This window comes from Dysidea avara, chromosome 4, assembly GCF_963678975.1.
Source record: "Dysidea avara chromosome 4, odDysAvar1.4, whole genome shotgun sequence".
Lineage (NCBI taxonomy): Eukaryota > Metazoa > Porifera > Demospongiae > Dictyoceratida > Dysideidae > Dysidea > Dysidea avara.
In genome coordinates, this window is record NC_089275.1 from 11,916,699 (window position 1) to 11,944,096 (window position 27,398).

Genomic DNA, 27,398 nt, shown 5'->3' on the forward strand with positions numbered 1-27,398 from the left:
TACTACAAACCATGAAGGGTGGTCACTATGTAATTATTAGGCAATCACACGCATTTTTGTGCAATTATGGAATAATTGTACTACCTATACAGATCATCATGGTCTGTCCTAAACAGTACTTATAGAACTTTGCATGGTAAAATCAAATGAAAAAGTGTACTTTAAATTTCATAAAGTACACTTTAGGGCAAACAGTGCTTTATAGCCCACAAAGAGTGCTTTATTGTACCGCAAAGAGTGCTCTATTGCAATAAAGCACTCTTTGTGGGCAATAAAGCACAGTTGCCCACGTGCTTTAGTGCAGGCTAATAGCCCATGGCACTCACGCCAGTACATTCGGGTTGCGAGTGGGCCCCAGTATTAGTGTAACGCATGGTACAATGGACAAAACGTAATCGGAACAAGGTTATTCGTGAATCTGCCATCATTACCTTGGTTGTCTGAAATTCTGGAGCTGTACACCTAGCACTACCGGGTCTTATGGCAGACAGGCAGATGAAATGCAAGAGAATTTCAAATTTCAAAAATTCACTGTACATCAAATCATTTGACTTTTCACTTCGTTTACATGTAAGCAAGGTACAGCATCATTACAGCAGTACTGATGTATTCCAGGTGGTTTATCGGGTAGAATTTATTACAAGGCTGTTTTTTGAAGTGCGAAAATGTATGAAGTCATGTGATTTCTTAGCGATCTCTACCTTACCTTTAATGAAACCATGCAGCAAAGTGTATTTTACTGAATATAAGAAGTGATCGACACTTCAGTGAGAAAAATATGCATTAAAACATCTAGTAATATTTCCATTATCTGCAATTTTTACTGTTGGCACTGCCAAAATTCTGGCAGTCCATCAAAACAATAAACCACACAAACAGACTAGAAATGTCTCTACTATATTACAGTAGAACAAACCCTTTACTGGTACAACCACCAAACACCAGATTAGAGCTAATCTGATATAAAATCTAACAGAAAATTTGATACATTGGTTGCTTTGGTTCTCACACACAACACCCACACAATACAACACTGTAGCAAAATATATCATGTTTGAAACTCATCAGTATTAAAGGAAACCACTCAAGTAGCTGATCCTACAGATATGGCATACCACACACATATAAACAATTTACACAATGATGACATCACACGCCACAAAAGGTCTAGTGCTGCACTCCTAAGTGAGCAGGGGACCTTCCCCAACTATTCAACTGGTCATGGTTGATAAGATTCATAGCAAATTTACCAACCACAACTGCAGATGAACAGCAGGTGCCTGACATTACTATTAAGTATTAACGCAGCGCCTACTGTCAAGCAATGCCAGGGTATCACATATAGAATAGTAACAATGTATTTATAAAGTAACCATTAGTGTACACTATTACTTGTGGGTTTCAGTTTTAACATTTTCTCAACCAAAACTCATTTTATAATTCAGATCACGGGGCCCTAGTTTTTTCACTTTTCATTGATCCCTACTAGCTTATTTTTATTGCACGTGTTTGTTAACCTTTTTGTAATCATTAGTGAACATCTATAACACCACATCAAAGGATAGGATGGGTCCAAATGTATGTGTGAGGTTATAATTAAACAACAGGCCACCTCTACTGAATGCTAAAAAGAAAATGAGTTGTTTTGCTCAGTGTTTGACTACAAATGGAGAATGTCAGCATAGAATAAACTTTTTTACTTTTGGCTGTCAGAGGCTTAGAGCAAAACAATCACATATAATTCTTTTACATGATAGGAAACACACAAAACCATTGAAATGATGCATGCATTGTGTCTACATGTTTTGATGTGCAAAAAGGCACCTGAAACAACATCTAACAGTGAAAAATAAATCCCACGGTGTTTGAGTTACTGTACGCTTGTCTGTGAAAAGCATCACACAGGCAGGCAGTCAGTAGAAATTTTTTCCAAAGTTTTTAGGCTTTGGCAGTGATTTACAGTAGCGTTTTGGAGGCATACATATTTGGGTTTGAGTACGTATGCCAATATTGCCTGGTCCCAGTTAATATCTTATGTGGGAAATCATATATATACCATCGCTATAGTGTACTACTGGTACTGTACCTATTCTGCTGAACATTTCACTTCACAATATACTACACACAATACAGAGATTTAGTTTATGGGTTGCATAGTACAAATGTTCTAGCACCAAGGATTCACGGACTGAGCTGGAAACAGCTTCTTAACAATAATATAGGCATTGTTTATCTCTTGTAATGCTGGTCACACCATTATCAAGCTACAACTGCTGGTACTGCTCTACCTCTTAAGTCACAAAGGTCCCAATGCCCTACTGTACTAAAATTATTAGAATATTAACAAAATGCATGACAGTAGTCGAACCCATAGGAGGGTGAAGCCATTTAAGCACCAACAAAATGAGATTGGTAAGAAGCTGTTTCCAGCTCAGTCTGTGAGTCCAGTCCACAAAATACATTGCGCCTGGCTATGAAGTATGTAAACTTTGAAACTCCATTCTATGTCAAGTGCTAATGGATTACCATAATAACATGTTCTTATAATTCATAAAGCAATTACATAAAATCCCCAATAGTATATTTCTACAAGAAAACTAAATGCTAGGGTTTCCAATGCAAAAATTCGACTTCATCTGTTAACTGCTGTTACATGTTGGACTAACTCTCACTCGAATACAGCTGCAGTGGCAATAAATTCCATTACCTTCTTGGGATAGAAATCGATCGAAATACTTGCAAAATCTGACAGTACAAGCTTGATCCTTTATTGAAATACTGGAATTCAGTCTTCCTCTGTGAGTAAACCTTTACCTAAAAGCATTGGTAGTTTGATTGGTGAGGTAGGTTTCCTGTCGCTGCATCATTTGAGCACGATTTTGGTCTCCAAAAACGGGTTTTCGTCTACGGACACCCAACGATTGATAACCCTAACTTCCTCACACCACAGTAGTAATCACCCTTCGACAAAGAAGTCACATATGAAGTATGGTTAAGTTGTGACATCTCTAACCATCTGGGCGAGCGTGATATAGGGCAAAATTTGCCAGTAATCACACCTTCACTACATAACTTGTCTACTCAACTGTCTAAATAGATATTTTATAACTGCAAAGTTATTGTCGCTGCAATTCAGCTACAAATGCACTAGCCTAGTTCGATCAGGCTCATGTGACTAGGCTTGGGTGTGGTCAGTAATGATGACACTGCCTACATTTATTTGTTCATTATTACTGGGCAGGCAATATTTGTATTGAGGGATAAACACATTAATTTTGTCGTAGCACTGCATAAGACATCAAGTGTTTAGATGCGCGAATTTAATTGTAATTTCCGGCTTAGCGCTATTAAATTTTATTTTACGATTCCTGACAACGATGACCTCACTTCTAGCTGTACTTTAGGGATCATACAGTTGTTTTATGTCAGGATTTCTATTTTAAGCAGTTGATCATGAGTGGGCAAGTTATGTAGTCAAGGTGTGATTTACGGCAAATTTAGCCCTATATTACGCTCACCCAGATGATTAGAGATGTCACAACTTAACCATATATCGTATGTGACTTCTTTGTCGATGGATGATTACTACTGTGGTGTGAGGAAGTTTGGGCTACCAATCGTTTGGTGTCCGTAGATGAAAACCTGTTTTTGGAGCCCAAATCGTGCTCAAATGATGCAGGGACAGGAAACCTACCTCACCAATCAAACTACCAATGCTTTTAGGTGAAGGTTTACTCACAGAGGAAGATTGAACTCCAGTATTGTGATAAAGGATCAAGGCTTCTGAGAGTTACAGCTCGTAATGTCGGATTATGCAGATATTTCGATCGATTTCTACACCAAGAAGGCAATGGAATTTATTGCCACTGCAGCTGTATTCAAGTGAGAGTTAGTCCAACATGTAATAGCAGTTAGCAAATTATTTAGAAGTCAATTTTTACATTGGAAACCCTATAAATGCCTATAATTGTTTCATGTACATCATCCATTCATTTCAAGTTATATAGACCATACTGATGTAGGATGACAAGTAGTTGCAAAATGTAACAGAACCAAAAAGTAATCTATCAAAACAAGGAAGGCAAATAGTTTATAGAAGTCACACACATATACACAATGATAACATCACACACCACAGTGAGCAGGAACCCTCCCCAACTATTCAACTGTTTTGGTTGTGGCTGATAAAAAGATTGCTTTCTTAACCAATATAGTAATTTACCCTTTGACTCCTGAGAAAATCCTAAAAAGCACTTCCGGTTTGTTATATTGTTAGTTTAACTTTGTATTGTCTATATCGCTCACCTTTGTTGCAAGTTTCTTAGATAGACCATTCATTGGCAAACCTCTTCGAAGACTATCATCCTCGTCCGGAGACCTGAGCGCTGCCAGCAGCCTTAGAACTTTCCGCCATGAATATTGTACAAAAACATCCATAACTTTGCAGCTATTAACAACAACTAGCCACCATCTTGCTGGCCATGACATGGCGAATCCGTTAAACTTTTTCAAGTCCGTGTACTAAAGTAATATATGGGAGTCAATGTTTCGATGAAGAATTACGTGCATCGATCATCTCGACATCGACGGCTTTTACTGCCTTCCCCTTCGCCAATCGCTAAAACTTATATATCAATCAAAAGCTTAAGGATTCCATTAAACATTATCCCATCTCTGTTCATTGAAGTATGCGAATATTACAGAGGTTTGTACATGACCATTTTTTTAGAGTTACTATAGCGGCGTTTGGGGCCAAAGGGTTAAATTAAAACATCTTTCTAAAGCTAAGTTCTTTGTATACACTTAGAAAACTTGCATCCTTGTTGACATAGCTACTTTTAGATATCTACATATAGACCCCAAGGCGTGGCACTTTATTACATTATCAAATTGGCGTATCTGCCAAATATTGAGGGCAAAAAACTAGTGTTGCTCCAGTATCAGCTAGTTATTACAGTTCTAGTTCCAGTTTTGGAACCATAATCTTCAAAATTACAGTTCCAGTTCTAGTTCTGAAACCATAACCAACAGTATATAATAGAAACCAAGAGTGTCGAACGGTGTATTAGTCCGAGATTAATCATTGCGTAAAGTAACACGGATATTTCAGTAATTGTTTGTTTGCGTGAAATGGTAATTTGAAATGCGTACGCGAGGGGTCCGCCACTCAAGATTATGATCGACGTGATTCGGAATCACAGCGTAATTCCAGTTGATTCCTAGATTCCGAACGTTGAATCCTCTGATTCCTCTGATTCTGCCAGCGATTCCTCGCGATTCCTTTATTCCGTCTAATTCCAAAAGGGATTCCTATAATTCCATATGATTCTAATAATTCCGGCTGATTCCAAGGCTGATTCTGTAATTCCAAGTTGATTCCACGATTCCCTAGATTGGATTCTGTACTATAGGCGAGCCAGAATGGTGACTATCACAGTGTATCACTTTAGCTACCTCTGCTGAACCTACTGCTGAGTATTGAAGTCATGTTAAGTTCCACCCGGCATGGACTCGACTCGCCGCTGCGAGCCGCTAGAAATTCGCTGGCAGTAGCCTATTTTTATTTATTTATTTTATCATTACTGGGCAGGCAGCTCTATGTTTCTGCGTCTGGCAAAAGTGTCAGTGGACACCGTCACAACACTAGCTAACCCTGATGAAAGACCTTAAACTGGATCACATCTATCCTGACTGGACGTACACAGAGTGTTGTGTGTGGAGGTTGCACTTCCACCCCCTGTGATGTTTTGAGTGGTGTCCCACAAGGTTCTGTACTAGGGCCTCTGCTATTTTTTACATACATAAATGATATCAATATGCTACTCGTACTACACAGCTATTTGCACAGCCACCAAGATGTAGAGTTTCTTTTACTCAAAAGCATTTTAGATTTCAAGCTGCCCACTGGTGGAATGCAGTTCCTAATGACATGTTAACATCTCCAACTTTTCAGGACGGTTTATTTTCTTATTTGTGTAAAATTTGTTGATGATTTTTATGTTTGTAAATTGTTTGCTTAATTGTTTTGTATGTGCTATGTGTGTGTTGTAATTTTTTGTTCAGTCTTTTTTTTGTTCAGTCTTTGTGCGTGTGCAGTTGTAATTTATATGTGTATATGTATGCTATTTTTGTGTTTCCTCCTCAGGCAGGGAAGAACGGCATTGCCGACTGACTTGAGGCTAATTTAAAAATCAAATCAATCAATCAATCAAATTGATATCACTAACGAATTAAGTTCTATTTGTCGCTTATACGTTGATGACTGCATTCTATATAGGAGAATTGATAGTTTAACAGATGTTAAAGATTTGCAAGATGATTTACAGATATTGGAGCTATGGGAGAAAAATTGGAAAATATCTTTCAATGTTGACAAATGTGTGGTTGTATCTATAACTCTTAAACGAAACCCTATATACTCCAGTTACCACCTTCATGGAGAACAAATTACTGTGGTTCAGTGTGCCAAGTACCTGGGAGTCTCAATTGATTCAAAATTATCTTTTAACCAACATGTGGACAATGTGTGCAAAAAGGAAAACTCTGTATTAAGTTTTGTGAGGAGAAATTTTGCAAACTGCTCCTGTAAAATCAAAGAATCGACCTGTTTCTTACTTACGTCAAGCCCACAATGGAATGTGCAGCTGCGCGCAGCATGGGCTCCTTACAGCAGACGGTCAAAAAACAAACTTGAGTCTGTGCAAAGATGTGCAGCTCGCTTTGTAATGAATGATTAATATCAAACCAGCAGTGTATCAAATATGTTATCACGTCTTAACTCGAGCACCATTGAAACTCATTTCAAACATTTAAGGCTTCAGATGTTCCATAAAATTATTCATAGCATTGCGGATGTATCACTTCCTGATTATATAGCTCATAGATCAAGGTATACCAGAAGTAGTGAACTTAAATTTATACAGCCAGATACAGCTATTGATTCTTATAAATACAGTTTCTTTCCTGCTTCAATTTGATTGTGGAACACTCTATACCTAGTGATATAAATTGTGACAATATAGATACTTTTAAGGAACTTCTGAAGCATATTACATTGTAATTTATTTTTATAGCTTATATTTGTAGCCTCATGATTTTACATCTATATTGTAATATACTCACCCATATGAGTTCTGCAATAATTATATATAGTAAGAATGTATTGCAACTCATTAACAAGCTAGTTAGCTAAGGGTTAGTATAAGGAACACCGGATCCGGGCCCCACTGAGAACTTGTAGGAGCTGTTATTGAAAATTGTTAGATTACAGGATGTTCTGGAATCCGGGAAACCTCGATCCAACAGCCAGCCGACGGAGAATGAATTAGCTAGTATACAGTGGCTGTAGTTAGCTGCTTCTGCGACGGCTCGCACTCACTCGCGAAGACTTAAACCTCACTAGAAACGCACAGGAACACTCACTGTAATACACGTAGGCGTATACACAAAGTGTAAAACCAGGTGCAAAACAAGTGAGAGTTAGCGTCTTTAGCTTATGAGTATGTTATACGGTAATTTACGATATAATTTCATAACATTTATTTCAAAATATTTCTAATTACAAAGTTGATTCCGCTTCAGATTTCCATAATTCCATGATTCCTTGATTGATTCCAGTGATTCCTGAGGTCTTCGACGTGATTCCGAATTGTGGCGGACCCCTCGTGCGTACGTGGCAACGGGTCTTTGTTCACCAGTTTTCCGTGTTATTCAGCCAAGTATTCAACAGTTATTGTACAAAGAAAGTGTAGTAAGGACCCAAGATAGCTCCAGCTTGCTAAAACAACAGTTGCACAAACGAGCATGTTGCCACGCCTTCAGGGATCTGCTTGGCAGTGCCAGAACTTTAACATTAGCTAATTTCCTTTAACACTATCATGTTTTCGCTTGGTTTAGTGGCCGAATTGGGCTAAACACAGCAACCCTTAATGGCAATGAAAACGAACAATTACTGAAATATCCGTGTTACTTTATGCAATGATTAATCACGGGGTAATACACCCGTTCAATACTCTTGGTTTCTATTATATACTCTTGCCATAACCTATAGAATTAAGTTCTAGTTCTGGGACTATAATCTTTAGAATTACAGTTCTAGTTCCAGTTTAGGAACTATAACATTTACTTCCATTTCTATAACAACACTTATTTTAATTTAAGTATTACTGAAAGCCCAAAATACATTGTGGACATTCACTAGTAAGTTATATATGCTAGTCTTGCCAGGTTTAATTGTTGTAGCTAATACTGTAGTTATCAGAATTATTACACAAATAACTATATCACTATGTAGGGTGACCTGTAGCTAATTATCAAACACTGAACCAGACATAACAATATGAGCATTGAATTTGGCATTCTCTTTTAATAGTATAGCCAATCACTTGTTTCAAGCAGTGTTTTAGCACATGCATACATGGTTGTAGTACATATAGCTCTTATGAAGTTATGTACCACTCTGCGTGGGCAGTTCAAAGGCACCGCCAGTGCCATAATTTGTATATTGCACTGCTGCAGACCGCAGCGAGTGCATTATAACTTATAACGCACATGGTTGTGGTTTTGTAGACCACGAGTGCATTATAAGTTATAATGCACCGACCGCAGTGCAATATACAGATATTGCACTGGCTGCGGTTTTGTGCAGCATAGCACAAGTGCCGGTGGTGAAGACCACTACGACACCTCACCTAATAGGTGGAAAGACACTTCACAGATTACTCGAATTCTTTTATAGCCTGACATGTAAAGGTCGATTGTGGGCCATAACGTCACCAATACGTATAATGTTTACAAGCAGCCAATGGCGATCGAAAAAGCCAACGCGGGTGGCCACAACTCTAGTCTACATATATAAACGTACTTATACACCTTACTAGTCTGATGCCATCTTAGCCCAGATTAAACTGTAGTCCACTTAGACAATGACTCAATAAAACAAATATATTGTATGTTTTTGTCAGTAGATAACATTCTGGTCTTGTAAAGAGCATAAAATCTCATTGGCAAACACTGTATGGTTATGACCAATTCCAGCTCCAGTATTAGTTCCAGTACTTGATAGGGGTGCAACAATATATCAATATATTGCAATATTTTCTATCACAATACAATACAATATGTGTGATGAAACATATCGATATATTGCTTATTGCAATGTATTACTGTTTTACAATATATTGTGTAATATTGCACCATTGTAATGGGCTGTGGCTTGTGGATAATTAGCCTATTCAGCTGCCACCCTCCTGGAAGGTGGAAATCAAAGCCACCAGAATGTAGCTGTTGATGTTTTAGAAGCCACATATCCTAAACAAACAGTGCTGGTTGTAGGGATAGTTATAAAAACCGGAATCGAAACGGGAAACGAAATGAAACGAAGCAAAATCAGCCTACAGTCTAGTGAAGGACAATCACTATAATTATTATGTACAGTAACACTATAATATATGCACAGACTTTATTTATGCATCAAGCAAGACTCCAGTGGGCAGATTTCTCTGCATGGCGCTTATCGATTAGAGATATTAAATAAACGCCTGCTTCTATCCGAAGGATCTGGGGCAGGAGACTCCACAATACAAAAGTGCTGTGCTTGGGTAGATGAGCATTGATTGTCCCTTGACCACTTTTGTAAGAGGTGTGCCGGAATAGCCACAGATGGCTTCATCCATCTCTTAAAGGCATGGCTTCAGACTCTTCAACCCACTGCAGCCAACTACCGTAAACCAGTTTGTATTAAATAATCAAGCAGTTGTTGCTATTCACACCTCTTATGAAAGTGGTTAAGGGACAATCAATGCTCACCTACCCAAGCACAGCACTTTTCCACTTTTCTACTGTAGAGTCCCCAGACCCTTCGGATAGGAGCAGGCATTTATTTAATATCTCTAATCGATAAGCGCTGTGCAGAGAAATCTGCCAACTGGAGTCTTGCTTGACGCATAAATAAAGTTTGTGCATATATTATAGTGTTACTGTGCATGATATAGTGATTGTCCTCCACTAGACTGTAGGCTGATTTCGTTTCGTTTCCCGTTTTGATTCCGGTTTTTATAACTATCCTGGTCGTAGTACTGCCTATATACTTGTACTGTAATACCTATTTAATAACTGTTGGCCATTATAAGCAGCTTTTGACTGGTGGGTGTATACACATGACACTAATGCTATCTGCTTAAATCCATGAGTTATTTACAAGTATAGCACTTTAACATCGCCAAAGGCTGCAATCCATGTAAATATTGCAACACAGCAATATTTTTAAAGGAAATACGCAATATGGCATTTACCCATATTGTTGCATCCCTAGTACTTGATAAATTTTCTTTATAGTTTAAGTTCTAGTTCCTGTTTTGAGGAAAGCAAAATTATAGATTTAGTTCCAGTCTTAAGGAAAGCAAAATATTATTGTTCTAGTTCTAGAACTGGAACTGGAACAACACTACAAAAAACGTATCCATTCTATCCATTCCATGCTAGAAAATTTAAATATATATATATATATAATGCAAAGTATTCATACTGAAAAACAGAGGAGTGCTGTTAAAAAGGAAGTTACTTGGTATGTAAAAGTACATAACATACTTGTTGCATGGCTATTTGCCCTGACTAGGGAAGGTGTTTTTGCAATAAAATGCTTGATACTTTTCCCTCATTTCCCTCTGAAATCCCCCGTAAATCATCATGTAATTTGAAGTTGTAGCAACTTTTTCTGGATCACGCCTTAGTGTGCATGGGGTCAATAGCAGAGGTCTAAAAAGAAACTTCGACAATTAAAATTTCTAGCTATCTTCACAGCACATACAATTACACACACCACACTCATCCTCACCTCTCCAAAGGAGCTATCAAAGATATATAATGGACTATCATCCTTAGTATTGTTCATATACCAGGTGTAGTATTTCATCTTAACTGAGTACCCCTCATTATCCTCTCCACACTTAAACCTTTGGTTCCTGTACTTCTTTGTCAGTCTCTGGAATAATAATATGTCCAGTACAGGGGCGTAGCCAGGGGGGGTTCAAAGGGTTCGGACGAACCCCCTTTTCAGAGTTAAGTTTTTTAAATCGTGATACTGGTTAACTAGAACTGAATTAACTTACACAAATCCACTGAAATGGGTAGCTACAGGTCTTCAGGCAGAGGAATTCAAGTACCTCTACTCGCTATTGCGAATGAATTTATAAGAATACACATGTTTACACGTGTACACGTGTTTACATGTGCACACCTACGAAATTCTATACTTAGGGCAGAACCCCCCTTTTGAAAATCCTGCCTACGCCCCTGCAGTAACAAAAAAAAGAAAAAAAAAAAGAAAGAAAAGAGCCATGCTGGTAGTGAATACATGTTACAACAGAACATAATAATTTGACACCTTGAGACTGACCAAAAGTATTCTGGTAGTTATCAAAACATCATTCTGATTTTCTAATTCTTATACAAATGTACAATGTTTTAACCTGATTCAATATTCCAGTTGAAGTGAGTTGGATTATATATAGGATCACAATGTAATAATTATAATCCCCTGTATATATTGTAGATGGAGACTGTACTTACATGGCACACATGTAACTCAAATTTTACGTTTTGCATTTATTTTACGTTTTGTATTTATTCTACGTTTGTTTATTCTACAGTTTGAGCACTCCACTAACATATTGGGATGAGTGTCCATGATCTCATTTGTGTTGGGATACTGTACATGTGGTTTAATTTTATTAGGAGAATTTAAAAAAAGGCATCTCCACTAAATACAATTAAATCCTGTTGAAATTCCAATGCTCCATGACTAATACTGGTGAATGAGAAATCCATTCACCAAATTAACAGTCTGCTATAATGTTGTATTAGCAAAGTCGCCAAACACAAGTCCTAACAAATATCAGTGTTAAAACTGGGTAACCAGGTAATCTGGTCTTAGCCTGATTAGATAACAAGTAAACCAAATTATATGTGTAAATTAACATGTCAGTTATGTACTCTAGTCCTACAGTAGCCCAGCTTCTTTTGTGAGCCATGCCTATAATAGTTATACGGGAGTCTATGAAATTTATAAACCCAAAGGCCCAGGCTGTAGTGCACGAGTGAAGTAAGGGTGCTACTAAGGGCCTCAGGGTTTTTAAATTTCAGACTCCACATTGTGCCCGTGTAACTGCTTTATACTCTATTTCATGTTACACTCAGATTACTTACCTCATCCATGGCTGTTTCTGCTGTAGGCTCAGCAAAAATGGCTGGTTTTCTTGCAATAATACTAATGCCATGGCAACTGTGCATGCTCACATGACAAAATAAGCGCCCTTGTTACATCACTGCACGTGAAAAATGCACACTGATCGGATAAACCTAGTTTTGAGCATACGTTATATTGTACTGAAGGCATGGAGCATATTAGAAAACAAGGTGGAGTATATGAGATTTATTACCCACCCAAAACAACCTAAATAGAGTCTAATCATCAAGATTGAATGTTACTCTCTGTAGGCCATACCCAATTATCCATTAGGGCTGACTATAACATGTTATCTGTAAGGTGTGTTGCAGTCTGTAGGTATACATGAACCCATTTTTGTTGCTGTCCACAGTCATATATGGAGCCACCCCACTAATTGGCCACTATGGTACTCATCATACCTGTAGCCAGTTTCGTAGGCTGTATCCACTTATCAGGATGTGTGATATTGTGTAGGAGTACGTGGAGCCACGCCCATTAATTACTAAAGTGTGTTGAAATTTGCATACTGTGTATAAAGCCATACAAGCTCATTGCCCACTTATAGAATACATATTTAGGCTTATGTGAAACCATGTCCACTAGCAGATTAAAAACTTACTTGTTTGTTTCCTTACTGTTAAATTTAACCCACTGAGGCCCAAAATTTTCCAGGTTTATTTTGTGGATTTTGCTAAGCAGGGAAATCTAGGTCTACGTAATTCAAACAACTTACAAAAGTGTTTTGTTCAAGCACGAGGGTGCAGCCTGAGTGCTAGTGTGTATATTTCAGGCATATCACAAGTGCCCATGCTACAACCAGGGGCGTAGCTACACCCGGGCCTGCCTGGGCACAGGCCCAGGTAATCACTGCTGGTGCCCGGGCTGTGAGCATAGTAAACTGTGGTGCCCGCCCTGGCGCGCCTCTACTGAAATGAGCTAAAATACATACTTGCTCTTTTTGCGCATCTGTGACACTTTTGAGCAGTTGTTATCATCAAAGATCGCCTATTCTGAATATTCCTTCGTCAATTAAATAAAGTTGTATATAATGCACAGCATCACGTATCACATTTTGAAATTCGAGCAGTTGCAGATTGAGCACACGCAATTTTGGTGAACTTTCTTAATTGAAAACAGTACTGGATGTAATGGTAGACCGATGAAAAACTGACAAAGGTCATGGCTACTGTCATCTTCCAGGTCATGTCATCGTAGAGGATTCTGGAAGCAGGAAGCAAGACTAAAATCTCGAATAAAATATTAGTGTTAGATATATAAAGTACACCTAAAGAAAAGTTGTATACAAGTACAGTAGAGTGAAAAAGAAGTTACCGGGGCTGAAGCATTAAGTCAGTCGCTTCTATACTATTCATGCAGTAATATCAAAAGTTTAGCTGCATAAACAGCAGTGTGGTAGCAAGCTAGGTACACGTACACACTTTACTGAAAACAATTTTTAAAAAGCAAATGTGTGATAAAGAGTCCACAGAGATGGGCTCGCATTTTTACTAAGTAGTTTGCATGGAGACTGCTGTACCTAGTGCCAGGGCAACCCTGAAGGCTAGCTACACCCCTGGTTACAACTAATATATTCCACTTGGGTGACTCATCTGCAAGTGTGCATGGAAACTGCAGGAATGCTTTGCGAGTGTATTTATATGGGACCATGTGAATTTCGATTGTGGAAAACGTCGTAAGAGCAACGACAAAGCGCTACTAAGAGGCCAAATGTAAATTGTATCATCATGAGCATGCAGATCGCTTCGATTGTGGGTACACAATTAAACACAGGAAGCCCAAATACAATACTAGCCATGAATAAACTACAGCAGTGAATATTTTTACAGCGCTATAATGGCCTAGCCAATTAAGCGCCATGCCCAGTCACTACGGGCGCATGTGACATTGTGCCAGGTGTCAAAACAGCAATAATAAAGACGATTTAAGTGTACTAAAGTACTTACTTTTACTAGCCATGAATAAACTAAAGTACAATTAACACTAATGTACCTATCAATATTAAACCCAACTACCCCCCTTCCTGGCATATATGGGGGAACAGTGGGGGATTTTGATCCGATTTTACCTTAAAATCGCCCCACTAGTGGGGCATTTGACTGTTCAAAAATTTTAGCACTTGCTTGACTTTATAAGCTATGCGCCTTCTGCAAGAATACCTACTTTCCCAAAGTACACTATGTGGGGATTTGACTACTCGTCATGTCCCACCGGTGAGGAATTAGATTTTTGAAAAAGTCAAATCCTCACCTTTCCCCCACCCTTGCCCAGGAGGGGGGTGGTGGGGCATAATATTGATAGGTGCATAATGGCAAAATCAATTAAGCACTACGCCCAGTGTCTGGACATCGCCATGTGACTATTGAATGCAACATGATCAATATAAACTAACCTGTGACCTTCTTCATTCAGTAAAACAACAAACTATCTTCTTCCCCAAGTCCATGATCTATGCTTTGGCTCACTTTATAAAACTAAAACCCACTATCAATCCTGTGAAGTGTCACTATATTAAAGCAGAAGAGATCACACAGTTTCATTAAAGAAATTGAATGATTTCTGAGAATGCTTGGAATGCATTAATGAGAATAGGAGGTAGTGTATGGGATACTGTACATGTGGTTTAGCAGAATTGAAAAAAAAAGGCATCTCCACTAAATACAATAAAATCCTGTTGAAACTCCAGTGATCCATGACATGTCATGGTCTAATCATAGATTATAGGGGGGCACTGCAGTTCTGTACTCTAGTCCTACAGTAACCCAGCTTCTTTTGTGAGCCATGCCTATTTATCAGGATTGAATGTTTCCCTGTAGTCCATACCCAATTATCCATTAGGGCTGATTATAACATATTATCAGTAAGGTGTGTTGAGCAGTCTGTAGGCATACATGAACATGAACCCATTTTTGTTGCTGTCCAGTCATATATGGAGCCACCCCACTAATTGACCACTATGATACTCATCATAATTGTAGCCAGTTTTGTAGGCTGTACATGGAACCACACCCATTAATTACTATGGTGTGTTGAAATTTGCATACTGTGTATAAAGCCATACAAGCTCATTGCTCACTTATAGAATACATGTTTAGGCTTAGGTGAAACCATGTCCACCAGCAGATTAAAAATCTACTTGTTTGTTACCTCACTGTTAAACCCACTAAAGCCCCCAAGCTTTTTAAATTTTGCTAAGCAGGGAAACCTAGGTATACGTAATTCAAACAACTTACAAAACTGTTTTGTTCACTGTGTTCATGTTTTCTCACAACAACTATCTGACATATAATATACACATATTAGATTGTGCAATAGTATCATGTAGTAGAATAGATCACCATCTGCAGAATTTACTATTGAATTTGATGTCTGCTTCTAGGGAACATTTTCAAAAGTTGTGCATTCAACTTACAATGGTCTTAGTATGGTTTCACTAGCAAAGTTTACTGCTTGATGTAAAAGTTTTTTATATTTTTTAACAAGCGAACTGATAGTAGCTGTATAACAGCCTTCTCTCTAGATGTGAAGAACTTGACAAAAATGTACTAGTGTGTTAGTAAATTACATAAAGGACTTCAAAGGGTTAGGTGTCCAACTTTTAGGGATCCTTTTGTTGGGATTCCTCATACTGTACTAATGTAACAATCATCATGATGATGCCCTCACAGCTCCATTACATTCTAATTAATCCACATTCACTACTCACTTTACAGTTTTCTTCCACACAACCTGGGAAATTAGTGACAGTACAGAAGTTCTGAGTGACAGCGATGGAGTCATCCAGGTTGATTACAACATGCCACCATCCACCTGGTACAAACACTGTCTCCCCAGGATGTTGTAAACTAGAGTATAGAAAAAACATAACTAGAGTACTGATCACCAAGGTGATATATGGTACACCACTATATTGGAAACAACATGCTATGTCATTTAAACTTCATATTTCAAGGGGGGGGGGGGGGGTGCGTTGTGGATTGGAGCCAATCCATGAAAAATGCAGAAATTTTTCTGCTTGGAAATTTCCTGTTATAAGGTTTCTTTCAATAGCATGCTATACTGCATACCCACAAATTTTCCACGGTTAATAACGCTAATAGCAGCAGTGCTCTACAGTGCAGGACTGCTTACAATGAGTCACTAAGTTTAATCTTGTAGTTATCTAGTGATAAAAATTCCTACACAGTATTATTGATAATACCGTATTTCTATATTTATAAACTGTTAAAAATATTTCGTCGAAGCTAGCATCCGACGAAAATTAATTACGCGAAATTTTTTTACCAACGTAATATTAGATAAGTTGAATAAATTCAGTTAACTGCTTTCTGGCCACCTGGATCGAAGCTTGGCCGTTGGCGTTTCAAGAGTATGTCTTTGCTGCAGTATTTTAATAAAACAAGAATGGCCTCCTGCATCCCAGGGGAGAGCTGCCGCTGGGTCCTCGCCTGGGGATTTCGCCGACAGCGATAGCGTTGGTAATGATGCCATGCCATATGATAGACAGTTACTACAGGACCCATTAAATGAAGTATGTATATATACGAATATGTAAATTGCATGGAATGAGCTTCTGGCTACAGCAATTCCACTCCAGTCCACTCGGCTTGAGTCGAGGGGTCCGCCACTCAAGATTATGATCGACGTGATTCGGAATCACAGCGTAATTCCAGTTGATTCCTAGATTCCGAACGTTGAATCCTCTGATTCCTCTGATTCTGCCAGCGATTCCTCGCGATTCCTTTATTCCGTCTAATTCCAAAAGGGATTCCTATAATTCCATATGATTCTAATAATTCCGGCTGATTCCAAGGCTGATTCTGTAATTCCAAGTTGATTCCACGATTCCCTAGATTGGATTCTGTACTATAGGCGAGCCAGAATGGTGACTATCACAGTGTATCACTTTAGCTACCTCTGCTGAACCTACTGCTGAGTATTGAAGTCATGTTAAGTTCCACCCGGCATGGACTCGACTCGCCGCTGCGAGCCGCTAGAAATTCGCTGGCAGTAGCCTATTTTTATTTATTTATTTTATCATTACTGGGCAGGCAGCTCTATGTTTCTGCGTCTGGCAAAAGTGTCAGTGGACACCGTCACAACACTAGCTAACCCTGATGAAAGACCTTAAACTGGATCACATCTATCCTGACTGGACGTACACAGAGTGTTGTGTGTGGAGGTTGCACTTCCACCCCCTGTGATGTTTTGAGTGGTGTCCCACAAGGTTCTGTACTAGGGCCTCTGCTATTTTTTACATACATAAATGATATCAATATGCTACTCGTACTACACAGCTATTTGCACAGCCACCAAGATGTAGAGTTTCTTTTACTCAAAAGCATTTTAGATTTCAAGCTGCCCACTGGTGGAATGCAGTTCCTAATGACATGTTAACATCTCCAACTTTTCAGGACGGTTTATTTTCTTATTTGTGTAAAATTTGTTGATGATTTTTATGTTTGTAAATTGTTTGCTTAATTGTTTTGTATGTGCTATGTGTGTGTTGTAATTTTTTGTTCAGTCTTTTTTTTGTTCAGTCTTTGTGCGTGTGCAGTTGTAATTTATATGTGTATATGTATGCTATTTTTGTGTTTCCTCCTCAGGCAGGGAAGAACGGCATTGCCGACTGACTTGAGGCTAATTTAAAAATCAAATCAATCAATCAATCAAATTGATATCACTAACGAATTAAGTTCTATTTGTCGCTTATACGTTGATGACTGCATTCTATATAGGAGAATTGATAGTTTAACAGATGTTAAAGATTTGCAAGATGATTTACAGATATTGGAGCTATGGGAGAAAAATTGGAAAATATCTTTCAATGTTGACAAATGTGTGGTTGTATCTATAACTCTTAAACGAAACCCTATATACTCCAGTTACCACCTTCATGGAGAACAAATTACTGTGGTTCAGTGTGCCAAGTACCTGGGAGTCTCAATTGATTCAAAATTATCTTTTAACCAACATGTGGACAATGTGTGCAAAAAGGAAAACTCTGTATTAAGTTTTGTGAGGAGAAATTTTGCAAACTGCTCCTGTAAAATCAAAGAATCGACCTGTTTCTTACTTACGTCAAGCCCACAATGGAATGTGCAGCTGCGCGCAGCATGGGCTCCTTACAGCAGACGGTCAAAAAACAAACTTGAGTCTGTGCAAAGATGTGCAGCTCGCTTTGTAATGAATGATTAATATCAAACCAGCAGTGTATCAAATATGTTATCACGTCTTAACTCGAGCACCATTGAAACTCATTTCAAACATTTAAGGCTTCAGATGTTCCATAAAATTATTCATAGCATTGCGGATGTATCACTTCCTGATTATATAGCTCATAGATCAAGGTATACCAGAAGTAGTGAACTTAAATTTATACAGCCAGATACAGCTATTGATTCTTATAAATACAGTTTCTTTCCTGCTTCAATTTGATTGTGGAACACTCTATACCTAGTGATATAAATTGTGACAATATAGATACTTTTAAGGAACTTCTGAAGCATATTACATTGTAATTTATTTTTATAGCTTATATTTGTAGCCTCATGATTTTACATCTATATTGTAATATACTCACCCATATGAGTTCTGCAATAATTATATATAGTAAGAATGTATTGCAACTCATTAACAAGCTAGTTAGCTAAGGGTTAGTATAAGGAACACCGGATCCGGGCCCCACTGAGAACTTGTAGGAGCTGTTATTGAAAATTGTTAGATTACAGGATGTTCTGGAATCCGGGAAACCTCGATCCAACAGCCAGCCGACGGAGAATGAATTAGCTAGTATACAGTGGCTGTAGTTAGCTGCTTCTGCGACGGCTCGCACTCACTCGCGAAGACTTAAACCTCACTAGAAACGCACAGGAACACTCACTGTAATACACGTAGGCGTATACACAAAGTGTAAAACCAGGTGCAAAACAAGTGAGAGTTAGCGTCTTTAGCTTATGAGTATGTTATACGGTAATTTACGATATAATTTCATAACATTTATTTCAAAATATTTCTAATTACAAAGTTGATTCCGCTTCAGATTTCCATAATTCCATGATTCCTTGATTGATTCCAGTGATTCCTGAGGTCTTCGACGTGATTCCGAATTGTGGCGGACCCCTCGGCTTGAGTTTGTGACCCGCGTTGTGACCGGTGGACAACTCTCAGGGTGCAGCCTCCATGGAATGGAGATGCCACACTTAGGTTTCACTGCCTGTTATTCTGCTTCTCCTATATACAAAAAAGACAGTATAATTTTAACGAATTAATAAAGCTACATAATTCATTGTTAAAAAATTTTCGTCGCTTGAGGACACCGGTGAAAATTTTTTAACACGAAAATTTAAGTCATGAAAATTTCTCGCAGCTTATATTTATAGAAATACGGTATATGGTATATTGTGTATCAAAAATGGATTTCAATTGCTTGTTATCATCTTTGACTTGTATCATGACCACACCCATTTGTTAGATCGAGTTGATATTGCACTACACATCATCAAATGGTACGGTAGTACCATTTAAGTACGGATTGCAGTGAAACTTTCGTGCCACACCCAAAATTCTGCCTTCAAAAATCATTCTATAAAGACATTTTATGTGATGAAAATCACCTTTACAGAATAGTACTAGTCCATATAATACATAAACAGCATTAAATACAATAAAACACTTACAGATGGCTGGATATAGAATTTTTAAAATATCGCTACAATTTGAATTTAGTCTCACTGCCTCACTGACCACAGTCACAAGGCTAGGCCAAACGAAGCAGTGCACAGTCACCATTTTATGTCATAATAATGCACCTATCAATGTAATCCCCAACTACCACTAATACGGGCTGAGGTGGGAATTTGCATCATTGAAAATTACAATTCCCCATGCACCTACTGGGAACGTACTGGCGATGCAAACCCCGACCAAGTCTCGACCTGTAACCCCCGGGAATACTGGGGCTAGGAGGGGATTTGTATGGTTGTGTGGCGTTGCATGGTCTAGTGATGAGTTAGTTCGAGTGGATTCTAGTACGAACGTAGCAGCTAAGACCCGAGACACTCCTTCCTAAGCACACACAATAATAATAATAACACCTTTGCTGTCTGAGTGAATTTCTTTAGTGAAGACAAATCCCCACTATGTCGGGGAAATCTAGCGATCAATTCCCCCACCATCCCCGACCTTTCCCCACCCTCAGCCCGTATCCGAGTGGTAGTCGGGCATTACATTGATAGGTGCATAACAAACTCACCAGTGGGATGTGCCTTTTGGGGTTCCAACGAGTGTAGGTCCTCTGCGCCTTGTCTTTTATCTTCAACCAGTCTGCTTGTTTTCTTCTTCATCCAACAAAACCCTATCGAGGTGTTAATGTTCCATATCAACGATTTCTTTCAGCAGCATATTTAGTTATTTCAGAGCTGGATTTTAGAAGCGCTTCAGTCCTGGCACTACTATGAGAGGTACACTTGCTAGATATCTGCAACTTCATGATTGGTATCCGGTTTGCTGTAATTATGTTTGTGATCACGCCCACCAAATAAAGATCTAGGTGGACTGTTACCAAGAGTTCATATGGGGGAGAGTATCTAACTGGAGTAATTTCAGCAAAGGCACTGCTGCAAGTAACACCTCAGGCTTCTCTTAGAAGAAAGGTTTGACCTTATCAACACCAATCATCACCTATTAACGGTTCTCTGTCATCAGTAGGATCAGGCTAGAGGTGTACATATGATCAAAGGTGAACTTGTAGCAGTGTGTTTGTACAGGCCATACTGGCAGTTAGACACTCTCCCCCATACAAATATTATGAACTCTTGCTAATACCAAATAGAGTACTGAGACCTGACTAAACTACCCTCTGGTGGTTCTTTGCAATGAGTACTGGTCCACTAGTAAGTATCAAGTGAAAGGAAACAACAGTATGTGTATTTGTGACAAAACTGAAATGTGCCATTTTGTTCATTTTAAATATTATCATTATACTCTCCACATGGTACAGAAGTATATTGGTTTTGGTTTTGTCCGTAATAGGTGATTTCTCATTTTGTTCAAGTTATCATTTTAGTGAGATACTCACAGCTAAATGGTGCCGTTGAATGGATAATATCTTAGTAGATGTTCTTTCTTTTCATTGCAGCATTTTTAAATAAAAATTTTCAAGAGTTAGCTTAGTACATTCATTCAGTGACAAAAATGTAGATCCGTAAATTTCTATCTTCAGTTCTGTGCTTGCAATGCAGATGCCACATGCACAATTCAATAGCTCTTCAGCTGGGTAAAAAAAACAACTCCTAAACTGTAAAATCTCTCTTCTATGTTGTTACCTGGAGGAGGTTTTCCAAGGTAGTTTTTATGCGTGTGTTCTATTAGAGTTTTTGCAACAAACACTGTGAAAAAGGTGGGATATAAGATGGTATTTCCAGTGGCTTATTGAATACAAATAAGCCTTAATATAAATCCTGTTTTATACTCATGTTATACTTTAGTATAATGCATACTATACTATTGCATGTATGGTTTCAGTTTAATTACCACAATACTTGAAATAGCTTATACCTGATATAATACCCCCACTACACTATCACATATATGGTTTCAGTATGTTTAACACATAAACTAAAGCCTTATGTGGGATTGTTAGTATAATACAGGTTATACCAAGCTTTTTTGTATTCAATAAGCCACTGGAAATACCATCTTATATCCCTCTTTTTTCACAGTGAAAACATTAGTGATCCCTACCATGAACCCACTATCATGGTTCATGATTATATAGATAGTTTAACAATGTTGTTTCTTAAGATTTAATCAATGTGTTAGGGTGATCCAATTTTTAATCAGAAAAAAGGCTCGTAAGTTTACTAAAGGTCAAATCTGCTACATCCAAATTTTAACAGTCTATCTATCCTATTATGTAAAAAATGCACTTTCTTTTAAATATGTAATACTTATACAGCGAAGTTACGAAGTGCTTTGAAGTCAGAGAAATTCAGTTCAAGAAGCCACACACATAAACACGTTACCCAATGCAATGATGACATCACACGCCACAGAGAAATTCAGTTCAAGAAGCCACACACATAAGCACTTTACACAATGATGACACAAAAGGTCTAATGCTGCACTCCTAAGTGAGCACTGGACCTCCCCAACTATTCAGCTGTTTTGGACTGTAGTTTCGCTTTAGTCATTAGTTTTAGTCATCCGCACTGTACGGTCTAGCCATCCGCACTATAGTGTTTTTTTGGTAGATGAACAGCTGGCATCCAACACTACTATAACGCAGTGTTGGACACCATATCGATATTATCAAAATGTATTTATAATCTTACCACCAGTGTACACTATTACTTGTGGGTTTGAGTTATAACAGTTTTTCTCGAATCTTTAATGTTTTCCTCGATGTTCCGCAGATCAGTTACGCTGGGGTAGGCTTTTTTCTTTCTTTCTTCAGATCTCTTCTAATGGGTATCTAATGTTAGACTGGTTGGTCCAAGCATCACAAGTCTATATTTTCACGGTGGAGGATACAGACATGGACTCTTGATGCACCATTTCCCCTTATTAATTTATAATTAGCTGCAAGTCCGTAGCCTCTATCTTTCTCTCAGCCACCATAGAATATATGCAGCCACAAAATTAATCGCCTTTCTACCTCGCTCGAGCGACCTTGCTTTCTACTGCAGGATCCCAGCGTCGGAGGTAACACGAACATGTAACAGAAAATTAATCTTGCACCGCGCTCAGCTCTAGATCTCTCTCAAGCTGGCTCGAGTCTAGTCTCGCGTAGCCAGACCACTTTATTTCTCATTGTCATACAAAGAGGTCTGGAAAATTCAGCTAGTTAGCCCAAAAAAATAATTATCATGACAAGTTTTACAACTTTACATGTTCAATTGTATACATTCACAAGCTGCTATTACAGTACAACAATATATTCATCAGTTGTGTAGTGACCAGTGTTTATTCTAGGATTTCTCCTTTGGGGGGGAATCTGGGATTTGGGGGGTGACCAGATGTAAGTCTACATATAGTTGTCTGAGTTCACAACAGTTGAAACTGGTTAGGTACTGTAGTCATTTAAGGCTGTGGCAAGTGTTGATGATTTTTGTGATTGGTAGTAGTGATGACATTATAATGAAGTGATATCTAGGACGGCCACGTGCACCTCATGTACACAATTATTCTATTCGTATACAGCCAGTACACTGCGTATGTTGAATCTGTTGCCAGAATAAACATGTACAATTTGTGTGAGATATAGCTTATAGCTATATCGACCATCACTATATACCACAAATCACTAGCAAACTGCATGCATGGGTGGATGTATTTCAAGAAACTTAGGCTATTTGAAATTGAATATTAATCAGAATACAGTGGAACCTTGATTATCCGAACTAATTGGGGGGAAGGGTGCTCGGATAATCAAAAGTACGTAAGATCGGATATCCATACATTTATATACTGAGCTTTGCTCAACTAATCTAATAAAGCATACATTTTTTGACAAAATACCCTAATTGAGCAGTCGATTTGTTGTTCGGATAATTGAGGTTCCACTGTACTAGGGTATTTTCATGACCATTAAATTTTTTTATCATTAGGCTTTCTGAGATTAAATCTGGCTTCACTGGCTGTGCATAGCATGCTATTTTGAAAGTAAACTGCAGCTGGCTTAGAATTTTTACAAAATTATACTTTGTGAAATTGAATTTAAAGAGATTATTTTGAGTGTTAACTGAGCATGCTATTTGGAAAAGTTGGGCTTTCAGATATTGAAGCCATCACTAATAATAATTGCATAGGAATTTTTGTTAGTAGTATATATATGTACCTTATACAGGAGATGTTTAAAAATTAAACTGAATCTGAAAGCATTAATTTTAAGGTTGCATTTGCAGTGTTTAACCAGGAATTTTTTTTACATATTTACCAATCTGAGATTGAATCTGAGAGCATTTTTGATAAGTTTTGTGTGTCATTTAATACCAAGCTTATTATAACCTAAACATGGCATCAGGGCCGCCCAGAGAAATTAAGGGGCCCAGGGCAAAGAGTTAAATGTAAGGTGAAGACCAAAAAAAAAAAAAGGTCACAACCTGCTGGCAATGACAATAACTACCCATCACCAACCATATCTCCTTATCTATAAGCTTGCTACACTGCTCCTCTGAAGAATACTGTGACTGTTCTATTAGAGTATATCGATCTTCTAACAGGTATTCAAGAGGCCCTTCATGGGGCCTATTTCAGGCTGGGGCCCGGGGCAAAATGCCCCAGTTGCCCCCCCCCCCCCCTGTGGGTGGCAATGCATGGTATAATAGTCACTCACAATTTTAGGGGGTGTCTGAGATTTTAGGGGGGGGGGAAAGTCCCCCCCCCTAACAACCCTAGAATAAACACTGGTAGTGACTACAGTAGTAGCTCCAGTTTCCATTATTAGTTAGTCAGTGTGTCATCTAGATGGATTGCTTTTTGAGTTGCAGGATGACGGATGTGGTGAAGCATGCAACTCAACACATTATGGCGGGTAAAATTTAAAACATGGCAATTACAGTCATCATTATCAGATTCATACTCAGAACAACTGTCGCTACTACTAGAACTACTGGAGTCTGATGAGCTGTCTGAGGTGGGTAGTCCATCACTACTTGACAAGTCCACCTTGTCTGCTATGGCTACCACTTCTGGTCTCTTCTCCTACAATGATATGATACATACATTATCATCACACAGTTGGGTAGTTACTTCAGGAGTAACTAGCTACAGTATTTGCTACTTTTATCCCATGTGACTTCGCTGCAGTTAAAATTTGTGACTGTCTCAGCAAAAATCCGACTTGTTCGCACAAGCATGCGTATTGAGAAAATCAAAATTTAAAAACAATTCTTAAAATTACACATGCTACAAAGAAAAATATGCAAGTTTTTTATCAGGCCAGTACTCAAAAAAGGAAGACTCAAATCAATTAAAAACTAAAAACCATCTTATTCACCTGCTCATGAAGAGTTCGAAAATCTTTTTGTTTCTGTAGCTTCAACAGTATGAACGTCATGTGCGTTTGTTTATGATGCAGTAAACGTAAACAAGATTGTCATCATTTCTTCTACCAAACGGTTTTCATATCCATATGTATAAGTGTCTACAGGGCTGGCAGTATACCTTGGCTGATGTACGGATCCATGGTGAACAATTTAAGCCAAATTGCAACGTTTTAGACTAATCCAAATGGAAGTTATGGTTGTGAACGTAAGAGCCTGTATTTTATTTTCAGTGTAGTCGCTGTACAAATTGATTATCTTACTCTTCCTACTGTCTAGTGCTATAATTTCAAAACTACACACCACAGAAGGCTGAAACTTTGGTGATCCACTTGATCACTGCAGATAATACTGAGTGAATAATTTTTTTTCTTTTAAATTGTGTGAACAAGTCGGGCTTTTGCTGAGATGGTCACATTTAAAAGGTAACTAGAAGTTATGATACTATTTACAAAAGTGGGATCCTCCATCAAATCACCAACAGTTATTTTTTGTTTTCATGATTATTATACAGTACCTTAGAAAGAGAAGAACACATGCACTTTCTGAACATAATAATTCTGTGGCCATTTCAGCTCAGTTTCTAATTGTTCTGTCTGTTACTCAAGCTGAGTCAGGATAACTACTTGTGGGTTTGAGTTTTAAACATTTCCTCAGCCAAAACAACAGTACACTTATTAAACTCGCTTTTCATTGTCACAACATGACACACTACTGTAGCTGTTGAAATTGTGATAATTATATGCTACAACTCATCTCAGAGCACACCCTTTACTATCTAAACTTATTACACTAACACACCTTTAGTATCTTGTACCATTTCTTGGAGAGCTTTGGTCTGCCCCTAAGTGAAAAGATGCACGTGTATATACAATACTACAATGAAGCCATAGTCTATTTTTGTTATACCCTCAGAACAACACTACATATAATATACTATCCCTAGCGTTGATGGTTGTCTTGAGTTTTGGGGTCAAAGTCTTCTGAGGGACACTAATTACAACAATAACCCCCCTCACAGCTCCATCACATTCAAATTAATCCACATTCACTACTCACTTTACAGTCTTCTTCCACACAACTGGGAAATTAGTGACAGTACAGAAGTTCTGAGTGACAGCAATGGAGTCATCCAGGTTGATTACAACATGCCACCATCCACCTGGTACAAACACTGTCTCCCCAGGATGTTGTAAGATTTGTAGCTGGAGTATAGCAAAATCCAAACACAACAAGTAAATACCAGACAAATGGTAGAGAGTGTGTGTGTAGTGTGTGTGTGCAAATTGTAAAGTTTTATGCATCAACTTTGTTTCTCGGGAAAACACTGAGGATATATACAGTATTTCATCTATACATGTATACCCAATAAATAATATAGATCGATTGACATTTCCACATACTATCCAGCTTAAAGCACTCCCTATGGTACAGAATACAAGTCACTCTCTTACTGGTGTGTATTCCTTAGGCCATGATGGTAGTTGGGTACGAGAGAAGATGACAGAGAACCATGTGATGGCTTCGTCCTTCTGGTCTCCTTCCATCTCCTTGGTAACCTTCAACATCTCCTTTGGTTTGTGAGGGGGAAACAAACACCATCTACAAGTGGATAAGGTGGGGAAGATGACTGAACTATAAACTAATGGATGAATGGTGTTTGTTGTCATTATACATGTACTTGTAAGTATACTGCACACTATATATGCTGTAAGCTAGTACAAAGTATGTATATTGAAATCATGACAAATTGATACAATTTCCATCACACAAACTTAGTATATGAACCTCAACACTATTCACTGTACATATGTAGGGTTGGGTAATATAATGATATATCATTGCTATCGCAATAAAAGCATGATACAATAACTGTTATAATCAATTATTGTGATAAATGCTTCAATGATATATGTGACCAGATTTGTGAAAAGGTGTCTTCCACACACATCCAATTCTATGAATTTGGAAGACCATAACTTAGTTGTCAAAGCACATACAAACCTCAAAATTTCTCCATCAATGTTGGTTGCCATTATGAATCGTCAAAGCTGGTATCTTGAATGTGTGTGGAAGACCCCTTTTTGCAAATCTGGTCACATATTGTG

At 38.2% G+C, this 27,398-nt stretch overlaps 3 protein-coding genes across 9 annotated transcripts in view; all 3 read right to left on the reverse strand.

Moving 5' to 3' along the window:
- LOC136252911 (bifunctional arginine demethylase and lysyl-hydroxylase JMJD6-like) overlaps window positions 1-22,606 on the reverse strand; it is a 48,672-nt gene extending 26,066 nt beyond the window's left edge. For 5 of the 7 annotated variants that reach the window (XR_010699830.1, XR_010699828.1, XR_010699827.1 and 2 more), the window contains exon 1: window positions 15,951-16,195. Coding sequence is in view for 1 of the 7 variants with exons in the window: in XM_066045501.1 (XP_065901573.1) it covers window positions 15,951-16,109 (159 nt within the window). In the remaining 6 variants the exon portion in view is untranslated. Of the gene's footprint in view, window positions 1-10,587; window positions 10,756-10,834; window positions 10,982-15,950; window positions 16,196-22,578 lie in introns of those variants that run through there. The other 2 variants (XR_010699829.1, XR_010699832.1) reach the window with 2 other exon arrangements.
- A 2,082-nt stretch (window positions 22,607-24,688) lies between these two features.
- LOC136253558 (bifunctional arginine demethylase and lysyl-hydroxylase JMJD6-like) lies at window positions 24,689-27,326 on the reverse strand. The gene is made up of 5 exons (XM_066046225.1): window positions 27,295-27,326; window positions 26,745-26,892; window positions 26,350-26,495; window positions 26,092-26,134; window positions 24,689-24,949 (listed from the first exon to the last, which is right to left on the reverse strand). Exons 1-5 carry the CDS (start codon window positions 27,324-27,326, stop codon window positions 24,689-24,691), a joined length of 630 nt encoding a protein of 209 aa, XP_065902297.1.
- Window positions 24,781-27,398, reverse strand: part of LOC136252913 (bifunctional arginine demethylase and lysyl-hydroxylase JMJD6-like) — a 31,074-nt gene continuing 28,456 nt past the window's right edge. The window contains exon 11 of the mRNA XM_066045503.1: window positions 24,781-24,949. The gene's annotated coding sequence lies outside the window, so the exon portion shown is untranslated. The remainder of the gene's footprint in view (window positions 24,950-27,398) is intronic.

Coding starts and splice junctions, on each gene's coding strand:
- LOC136253558 (XM_066046225.1), bottom strand. CDS start 27,326: ATGGCAACCAACATTGATGGAGAAATTTTGAG. Junction 26,893..27,294: donor ATTGATGGAGAAATTTTGAG/GTTTGTATGTGC, acceptor ATCCACTTGTAG/ATGGTGTTTGTTTCCCCCTC. Junction 24,950..26,091: donor AATGGTACAAGATACTAAAG/GTGTGTTAGTGT, acceptor ATATCATTGTAG/GAGAAGAGACCAGAAGTGGT.